Source organism: Pteropus alecto, unplaced genomic scaffold (genome assembly GCF_000325575.1).
Source record: "Pteropus alecto unplaced genomic scaffold, ASM32557v1 scaffold67, whole genome shotgun sequence".
Taxonomy (NCBI): Eukaryota; Metazoa; Chordata; class Mammalia; order Chiroptera; family Pteropodidae; genus Pteropus; species Pteropus alecto.
Genome location: NW_006441061.1, coordinates 3,463,044 through 3,473,346, shown reverse-complemented (window position 1 = coordinate 3,473,346; position 10,303 = coordinate 3,463,044). Strand labels below are relative to the sequence as shown.

Sequence of the window (10,303 nt, the reverse complement as noted above, 5' to 3'; positions counted from 1 at the left end):
AAGCCTGTTAGAGAAATCTCCAGAAATCTGATTGACAGCTGTCAAACTACTGCTGCTCAGTTGCACACTCACGTGCACACACACACACACACACACACACGCACACACAGAGGATGAGGAAGGCTCATGAATAGTTCTTTGTTAAGGGAGTCAAAACGTGAATGTGAGAAAAGCATGAAGTGCCTTTTGTTATGATACAAATAGGGACAAGGTCGTCCCCTTTTATGGGAGAGAGAAAGCAGGTAAGGATGGCTGGGCGGAGATGAGCTCAGCTGAGGGGGTCTGCTCAGCTGCATGATGCAGAAAGAAGCACCAGAGTGGGCACTGTGGGTTTTGGGGCCTTGCGTCTGGGGGTCTCATCCAGGCTGCAAGAAGAATTAAGAATAACCCGTACAAATGATGTAATAAAGGCACCCTGGTACCGGCCTATTTATAATTCTAATTTGCCTTTAAGTTTGCTATAAAAATTACTTCTGAGCACAGCATGGCTTAAAGCGGCTTGAAGTTTAACCTCACTCATTTCTGCCTCAGTTCCTTCTGGAGTGTAGGCAGGCTACATGTGATATTTTAAAAATTCAATTAAAACGAAAGATAAGGGAATTCACCCAGCTCGGGGGTAAGCTGAGAGTCAACAGCTTTATGCTAAAAGCTTATTGTATTTTAAAGGTGTACAGGAACAAGGAACGAGCTCATCCTTCCATCCGTCCTCTTCACACTGTTTACTTCCCCCAAGGCAGATTCAAGCGTGAGGCCTCTCCGCGAGAGCCTCTGCGGCCCCCTCGCCCTTCCAGATGGAATCCTAGCCCGTCACCCCGGCCTCTTCCCTGTCACCCAGCCTTGGCACGCCCAGCTCCTAGGAGCTCCCTGACACACAGCTGGCACACTACTAGTGACGGCCATGTTCACATGTTTCGAGGGGAGGATTTCAAGGCAAATTGGTTAGTTCGGGAGACATTTTTCCGATGGACCATTACCTATGACTCAGGGTTTTTTCTTCCCAGTGTAGACTGTTTTCCCTTAACCATGAGTTCAAAGAAAACAGGATGACAGTCTGGACACCCTCCGTCCTCTCTGGGACCCAGCACAGCGTTCTATGTGAATTGCATCTCAAAAAGCACATTTTGCATTTTACTGATTTCAGAAAATCTCTCATTCCACATCATTTTATATCGCTCAGTAAAAGGATTGGCTTTTAAGCCCATGAGATCTTTCTGAGCACAAATCCTTTGGGTTCATGGATCAGGGATCATATAGCTCAGCGGTTCTTAGTTGTGGCTGGGCCTCAGAATCACTCCCGGAACTTCTGAAAAACCCAGGTTCCCAGCCCCTCCCTCAGAGCTACCATATTAGAATCTCAGGTGTGAGGTTCCCTATGCGGACGTTTTCAAAGCTTCACAGGTGATTCCGGTCGGGATCGTAGGCTAGGAACCACTGATGACCTGTCGGTCCCAATCTAACACTGCGATCACATTTATACAATTACAAAGCAGAAAGTTCTCTGTTACCTTTTGTATCTCAGGATGAAAAATCTCCCTGGGGCCTTTCTCAAATTTGTCCAGATTCATGGCACTGCAACAGAATGGACAGAATGAGTGAGCCACAGTGCGGTGGAACCTTAAATAACGTGGAGTAATCTCAGTTCTTTAGAGCAGAGGTCCCCAACCTTTTCAGCACCAAGGACTGGTGCTCCTATGAGAATCTAATGCCTGACGATCTGAGGCGGAGCTGAGGCGGTGATGCTAGTGCTGGGGAGCGGCTGCAGATACAGACGAAGCTTCGCTCGCCGCCGACCGCTCACCTCCTGCTGTGTGGCCCGGTTCCTAACAGGCCACGGACCAGTACCGGTACCGGTCCGTGACCCAGGGGTAAGGGACCCCTGCTTTAGAGAAGCTAAATAGTATCTCCTAGTAAATCATGGAAGGGCCTGGCCCACAGGAGATAAAAACCTAACAAAGGAGGAGCAGTGAATAGACATATAAATATATGACAGAAACCAAATACTGTAATGTACTTAACCTGTATAACTGTCCCCTAATGACACTTACATAATAAGGGAGGAAAGGAGGAATCGAGAACGTCTGTTTCAGAAAGTCTTGACTAATTTTCATGATCTTACTTTTATTTACTCAAAAAGTGATTCGTTGACATTTACACAGCGATTAATGATAAAATGAAACGTAATTGAGGCCACCTGCTATATCTTTCTTCCTCTGGCAGTTGCTCTGCCACTTGGGGCAAAAGACCATCTTTAACAGAGTTGTTCTTTTATGTTTTACTCTGGACGAGCAGCATTAACTTCCTCTAGCCTAAGTCCCCCTAGAGGTAGCACAAGGAAATTGAACTAGACGATCTCTAAGGCCCTTTCCAGCCAGGATTCCTATATTTGTAAGTGAAAGGTAAAAACACTAGCTAATGTTTATAAAGTACTTACTTATTCCAGGCACCCTGCTAAATGCTTTCATCTCATTTAGTTTCTATGAGGCAAGTACTATTTTATGCCCATTTTAAAGATGAGGAAATTGAGGCTCAGTCTATGATAACAGTTTGTTAAGTAGCAGAGCCAAGATTTGAACTCGGGCTTATCTGGCTCCATAATATTGATATTTTAATTTCTTTTTAAGTTTTCAAGTTCGTGATTGTAACACATGAAGATAAACTCTTTTTTTCAATTGGCAGCAACTGTAAAAGTTTTAATTTTTCACAACTTTCAAAACGTTTTCTTGAGGAAGCTTGTTCTGGATAGGAGTGGTGGGCTGAGAAGCGAGGGCCCTATTCATATAACTAAATGAAATTAGAACTAAGTGAAATCCCTTGTCTTTCGAGGCAAGTTAAGATTTAGAAGCAGCAAGATATGTCTGCGCTCAGCAAAAGTGTTAACCTCGTCGCTGATGCTTCCTTCACTTGGGCTTCGGACCACTCAGAAGAAAAACCTGAAGCCCTAGAGCAGAGAGGGGAAAGTCTGCAATTTGGAGACCAAATCAAGCTTAAAAATGAGATACGAAATTTTTACCTTCTTAATTTCGGTGCCCTTTCATTGGCCAGATGCCATTCTGGCTGAGACAGTCAACTTTGACACTCTAAGGGACACTATGGCAAGTATGAGCTGCCTTGGGGAACACGGCAGACACCACCCCCACTGGCACCTAGCTGCAGCTGAACAGAGAGTAAGTCCCCAGGGCACGGAATAAGCTCTCGTAGTCACACCATATGTCATTAGTGGTTAACAGCCCGCGCTCCGGAGTCACGCGAACCTAGGTTTAAATCCCAACTCTGTGGGTTCACAAGCTGTGAGATCTTTGTCACTCTCTGAGGTGACGAGTCCTCCTGTGTGGAGTGAAGATAATCATAGATCCACTTTGTGGGGCTGGTTTAAAGAGGATGCTGGTGAAGCCTTTAGCACCGCGCCTGACAAACAGAAGCAACTGTTGGTATGATGTACTGTCTTAGCTGGGGACAACGTGGTGGCAGTCCCTAGCGGAGGCGGCCAGCCAGCAGGGGAGAGAGATGAAAGGGAGTAGGAAAAGTGGGGGCACGAGAGGCAGCTGAGCACGGGGTGGCTGGATGTCCCATTCATTTAACTCTCTGTCTGGTGAAGAATAAGCACATTATTCCCTGAGAAGCATTTGCTGACATGGAAGTTTCCATTTCAAAGCGGAAACATGAAAGGGAAAATATTTCCTGATTTCCTTTACAAAACCAAAGTATCTGCTTGCATGCAAGAAAAAAGGAAGCAGACAGCTCATGCAGCGTGGAGATGCTCAGGATGAATGGACTTGGACTCGGGCCTCAGTCTACCACGTACTGCTGTGTGGCCTTGGCTTTCTCCCCGAGCCTCCACTTCCTCATCCATAAAATGGGGATAATGACTGTACCTGCCTTTTACGGCTGCTGTGAAGATTACATGAGCATGTTGAGTGCTTAGCAATATATCTGGTTGAAGAAAACAGAAAACTAACAGAATGACCACAGGAAAAAAATGATAAAGGCCCCTGGTGTGGGGTTTTCATTTGTTAGTACTCACCTTAAGATGGACTTCGCAGACAGAGTTTTGGTGGGGCTGTAGGGAAGGCATATTTTCTGGGTTCCCTGGAAGTCAAAACACCAAACCAGTGAGAAGTCTGGTAATTTCTATCTCTGAAAGAGCCTTACCTGGCTATTAAAAAAAAAAAACCAACAAACAAAAAAACATGCCTAGTCTTTCTCATTTTTCTTCAAGGGGCATATATAGGAATAAACACATTCTGTCTTGGCAAAAAATCTTAGTTCAGTCTCGACAGCATCTTCCACTATGCTCCTGGTACTCTTCGATGTACAGGTTGACAGGTCTTCAGTGCCTTAGGTATTGGGCTGAGAAGAGCCATCTGAACCAGATGAGAAGGGCGTTTGGTCTCTGAGCCAAGAGCCAGATCAGTCTGGAAGATCCTGAGGAAACAGTCTACATATGTTCAGTGGGACCCCAATGTGACTGAACTAGAAATCACCTGGCACTTTCAGAGAGGTCTGCATAACGTGTACTTCTATAGTTTTCTGTTTTCTTATTTAAAGTCCGTTTCCTCCTCTCTAAACTGTGACTAATTCACAGAAAGTACTCAAGAAATATTAGTTGAATGAAAAGGAATAAATGAACGAACGATTTTGCCTGAATGGTTCAGTCCCACGTGCAAACCACTCAGAAAAAAAAACGAATACTAGTCTCCTTATAATTCCCCCCCAAAAAAGATGATATGGATTTATAATCCACTAAGAATTTACATTACTCATTTAGCAAAAGGGATTATGACAGAGTCCACCTTTAAAACTGCCTTTCTCACTTGGACTAATAATAGAAGTGGCAGCACAAACGGCTCGAGAACGGTAGGAACATTTCTCACAGGAGGTGGCAAAGAAGTAACTATGACTTTCCTCGTGTTGTGAGGACACATCTGCCAGCTCATCTGTCCAAGCCCCGAACAATGCTATAGGAGTGGAGCTCCTCAGCCGTTCAAGCCCAGACTCTCGTTCAGGAAAGTAAACTTTCGCGTCCAAGCCTCTCGAGAACTGGTGGTCTCACCCCGGCTCCAGAAGTTGGACCAGACAGCTACTCCCTATGGGCCCTCTGCTAGCCAAGGAAATTCAGGTTCAGCTTTGTGTGTGTGTGTGCGTGTGCGTGTGCGTGTGTAGTTTGTGTTACGGAGATTAAAAAATTTCTCCCACTATAGAGGAGTATGATAGGAATATACATTTTCAAATTCCACATAAACCATTCCTTGAAACGTGAGTTATTTCTGTGGCCTTGCTTTTCACCGCCCCCAGCCTACCTCACGCTGAAGTCACCTGTGTGGGATGCCAACCTGACTAGAAGGGGCTCTCGAACCTGACCTTCTTGCTCAACCCCTACCTCGTCTACCTCTTCTTCTCATGAACATTCCAAATGCAGTTTTAAAGAGAAGTCAAGGCAGTTTGAGGGGAACAGAGAGGGGACCTGGCCCCAGCCTGGGTGATCACAACTTCGCGAGCTGCCGATGGGATGTGAAGCCCAAGGCTCGTGGGATTGTCGATTTAGATTTTTCTTCGCGACGAGCTAGTGAAGCTCTTCTCCCTCCATCTTCTCCCTTTCCAGAGTCGCTCTCCGATCAAAAACCCCTTCCCGTCCGATGTGTTCCAGGCAAGCCAGAAAGTGCGGAGGTAGAGTCAAGTCCACGTGCGTGTCAGAATATACTAAGAGAGCAGAGTGAGGACAGAGACAGGCAGGCTGAGCACCGCCTCGCGTACGCGGCCCAGTTGTGTGCGTGCGTGCACGTGAGTGCGTGCGCGTGCGCGTGTGTGCGTGCGTGCGTGCACGTGCACAGATGTCCAGAGGATGGTGCAGAGATTATCTCTGAGCACTTGGATTTTGACTTTTTTAAATTTTTATTTATTTTTTGCTGTATTGTCTTAACGGAATTTTTACAAGTCTGAATATATATATATATTTTTTTTAGAAGAAGCCTTTTCTTTGTGTTTAGAAGAAACACAGCAGAGAGAGCCAAGACCGTTTAAAGCAGAGTTTATATGTCTGGCTATTTCTGTTTTCTGAGAGAATGCGAGCTCACCGTGGGGTGAGGGGGTGCTGAGTCTCTACTTCGGACTCCCACAGTCTCCAGCACTAGTTCTGTTCTGGGCCAACAGGGGCTTAACAACTGACCCCGCCCCCGCCGCCCCCCTCCCCCACGCTGTGGCTCTGCCGTTTGGCTTTGATTTTCCGGTTTCTTGCTGCCCTTCCGCACTCCCACCTACAGGTGGCAGCAAATGCTCTCCTGCCCTGGCTCCTAATTTAGGGCCTGGGTCAGAGGCCTGGATGAAGGCACCTGCACTCCTCAAGAGACGGGACGGATACCCACTGTGCCCAGCCCTGTGCTGTTGCCTTCACTGTGGTCCTGGGGTCGAAATCCCTCCTCCTGACTTCTCTAATACTGGGCAAGACTGACGCCCAGGACACCCCTCGTTTGCCTTGTGTTTGTCGTCCCTTCTGTCTGGAACGTCCCCCACCCCTACCCCTGCTCTTCCACCCCACAGGTCTTTTTAAATGCCATCGTCTCACTAGCTTTCCCCGAAGCGTCTTATCTCTAGCTGGTCTCCCATACGATTCCGTGTCTCTGTTTCCTTCACAGGGCTTATTACAGTTTGTAATGTAACAGAGACAACGTCTTTGGAAATTAAGACGAGCAAAAACGTCCCCCTGCGTTTGGCCTCCTCTTCCTCCCCCGGTTCCTGGCGACGTCCCAGGTCAGGAGGTGGAGTGCCTGTGACTTCCTGAGGGAAGAAGAGATGACGTCGAGACCTGTTCCGGAAAGGCAGCAGAAGTACGAAACCTACCCCTTCCTGCCTTGGCGGAAGGAAGGAAGGTAGGAAAGCTGAGGACTTAGGTGCCGGGGTACTCGGTTCCCCGCTTCCGAGGCAGGCCTTGAAGCGGGCGGGGAGCGTGCTGCAAATACATCAAGGTCAGACCTGGAGGCCCCTAAGAACATCTGGACTAGAGGCTAAAGTCCCAGGCACGGCCATCCACAGAATCTTAGGTCCAAGTAGCGCCTGTTTGGACATGGTAAGGGGCAGTAACTCAGTGGCTTCGAGGGCGGAAGGTCAGCAGGATAAGAGACATGAGCCTCAGGCAATCTCCTGTCTCCTCCCATCCCGGGCTGCCCAGTGAGAGGGGGCAGCACCCATGAGAGGCTCGGCAGCTGGCAGAGACCTGGGATCAGGTCACAGAGTTTACAACATGTGGTCACTTCACAACAAGGGGGCAAATGGCTGGGACTTCAAATTTCAGGGTGCTTTCCAATGACCCTCAAAAAGCCAGAGGGGACCAGTTACACCTCAGTGGTTGCTGATTCAGACACCCGATCAGCCACTCCACAGCAGGAACCAGAAAGAACCCAGAGGGCCCCATGTGGATCCAAGGTCCTCTTCTCCTGCCACCATGAGGTCTCACAAACCCTCTCCCCAGGCACCCAAATATCAGCTTCAAGAAGAGCAAGGGGGAGGGGAAAAATTGGCAAGACTGATTATTGTCCAAAAGAGAAATAATTTAAACCAGAAGAGAATGGAATTCTCTGTAATTAGCAAACACTAAAAAAAGGGGGTGGGGGGGTACAGAAAACAGCCTTCTTGGTGCAGAAGAGGCTCTGGACAAAGGCACTACCCCTTTTTAGGAGGTGGATAATGAGAAAAGATGATCATGCCTGCTCCTGAGAAAGACTGGACCACGGCGCTCCAACATTATCTTCTGAAACAGATGCTTAAACGTTGCTCCAGCTACGCCGATGGCAGTATCCCCCCAAGGGACATGGGGAGACGTGTTAAGTGCCAGAACTTTTCTGTAGGACACCATTCGCGGGTGAGATCGAACTCTACATCAGACTGTTACCTTAAACCTGCTTTAAATAAATTTCCTGACACTTTACACAGAAGCTTATATAAATAGAGGCGGCACAGCGGGCGGGTGGAGCGGCGCTGAAGCTCTACATGCAAAGCCGGTTACTTACTGTTTTCCTCCAAAGAATCGCACGGTACTGGGGGACACGCTGATTGTTTTGGTCAGAGAGGGTCACGGACAAGAAGAAGGGGCTCTTCTCCGCATCGTTTCCGACATAATTCTGATGGACTGGAAAAGAAACGGGTTTGGAACGGTGAAAATGCGACTGGCTCTTCCGGTCACTGGCAGTGTGGACACGTCAGGTGGTACGCAGCCCTTCCCACGGGACTGGGGCACGGTCCCGCCAAACCCAGCGCGGGACAGAACCAATCACTCTAAACGAGCCATGCACTCGCAGCCCCCTCGCCGGTGACTGGTTCAGGGATGAACATGTGGCTCCCGGTCTGGCCGACGAGACAGGAGGGGACGGGCGCCAAGGGGTTTCTGGAAAGGCTTCCTCGCTCTTGGAGATGGCCTTCTCTGATCTCTGGACAGTGGTGTCTACAGGTGATGCCTGGAATCGCTGCAAGGATCTTGTGATGCTGAAGAGGATCAGCCCTGATGACATCACAGAATCCACCAGCCCCGGAGTCTGCCCTCCCTCTGGGCTTCTTATTATATCCCTCACTGTGTAAGCCAGTTGAGGAAGCTGCAGGCGTCCAAACGGATGGCACCACTTTCCTCTAAAGTCACCACTGCTCCAGGCGCTATGCTTTCAAGCATTTGGGAAGATGACAGTTTTCCCACTGGTTTCTTTCTTTATAGAGACATATGCTTTGCCAAATAAGTGAACTTCTTAGAATAGTGCAGTATCAGATTTTTTAAAAAGACATCATTTGCGATCTTTTATAGCTCAAGCACCACATCTTCTACAAACAAATGTATTAGCCTGATGAGAAATTTATCTAGGCCTTTTCTAATCCTGCCATAATGATTATTCTTCCGTATTGTCTGTCGTTAATCACAATTTTCTACCTTTCTACATATGCTCATTTGCGTCCTTCACTTTAAATCTACATCACTTTTAATGACTGAGCTTTTGCTATGTGTCAGGCATCACTGAGTTGTTGCTGTTGTTGTTATATCTCATTGAAACGCCTCTCCGAACCTACTAGGTGTGGACTAGTAACATGCCCCACTTTATAGATAGAGAAATTAAGTCTCAGAGAAGTGGAGAGTAACCGGTATAAGGTCCTATGGTTAATAATGGCAGAACCAGGATTCGAACCCACGCTACGGCCTCCATGAAGGTGAGGATCATGACTGCCTCCGCCAATGCATACATACTGCCTGGCTCACAGCAGGTGATAAATACATACCTGTCAGCGGAGCCTAGTTCTACATTGGCCCCAAAGCTCGGAGAACCATTTTTTTCCCTTATTGCCTTGAACTAAGTGTGCAAAACTCACTACACACAGGGTACTTGTCTTGTTAAGTCTACAGTTGTTTTCCACACTGCAAATTCTTCTTATGCCTCAAATCACTCATTCAGATTATCTAATTCCCTTTAACTCCCCAGGGTCAACAACAACAACAAAAAACGCAGGAAAAAAAAAAAGTTACAAGAAAAACTCCCAGGGCTGAGACTCTGAATTGAACCTACAAGTCTACAAAGCTTACTGCCGACTTGGAAGTGAAATGCCCTGATGTTTGTGTCCCTAAACTGGTTAATGTCACACATACGGGGTACCAGAAATGACACCAACGTTAACTTTCATTGTGAATGTCCTTCCCGCCCAACCGCCATAATGGCATAATTACCTTGTCCTAAAAAATACTTGAAATACCATCTGGTGTGGTATTCGGGGTTCTCTAAGTGCACGTCTGTTCTTCGCCAAGTACCTGGCAGAGCAGTTGCGTTCTGTAATGGAACAAAGTTGTGCCATTAAGACGCTTATCTGGAAAGTAAACAAGAGGCTGACGGTGGAGCAGAGCCCAAAGAACCGTTGTTAAAAGCGCACAAACAGGGCTGTAACCGCATGATGTCATCAGACAAGGCACCCAGCCTGAATCCACAGCACAGAAGGTCACTGGGGTGTGTGGGCAAAAGAACCAAGCGAACTAGTGAATTCAGTTATTTCTAACTTGAACATAACTTGCGTTTAAAGCTTCTCTCCTTTCTGGTCCAAAGGTTCCACAGCATTTGGGAACTAGTGTCCCCTAGAGGCACGCCCTTCTGTTTGTTACCCTGTGACAGGCACAATTCACCAGGAACGCATCTCTCTGTAGCATCTTACTCGAGTTCATATTATTTGCAGAATTTTAAAAAATTATCATAAAAGCAACTCAACGTGGAAAACGTAAACATAACGAATAATTTGAATCCTCTATCCAGAGGTAATCATGATGAATGATTTGGTATGTTCCTCTAAC

General features: G+C 47.2%; 1 protein-coding gene across 4 annotated transcripts in view; it reads right to left on the bottom strand.

Moving 5' to 3' along the window:
- Positions 1 to 10,303, bottom strand: part of GARNL3 (GTPase activating Rap/RanGAP domain like 3) — a 110,836-nt gene that overhangs the window by 49,804 nt on the left and 50,729 nt on the right. For all 4 annotated transcript variants that reach the window (XR_001517446.1, XM_006917977.2, XM_006917979.1 and 1 more), the window contains 4 exons: positions 9,692 to 9,791; positions 8,001 to 8,119; positions 4,022 to 4,086; positions 1,506 to 1,569 (listed from right to left, as the gene is read on the bottom strand). Coding sequence is in view for 3 of the 4 variants with exons in the window: in XM_006917977.2 (XP_006918039.1) it covers positions 1,506 to 1,569; positions 4,022 to 4,086; positions 8,001 to 8,119; positions 9,692 to 9,791 (348 nt within the window). In the remaining variant the exon portion in view is untranslated. The remainder of the gene's footprint in view (positions 1 to 1,505; positions 1,570 to 4,021; positions 4,087 to 8,000; positions 8,120 to 9,691; positions 9,792 to 10,303) is intronic.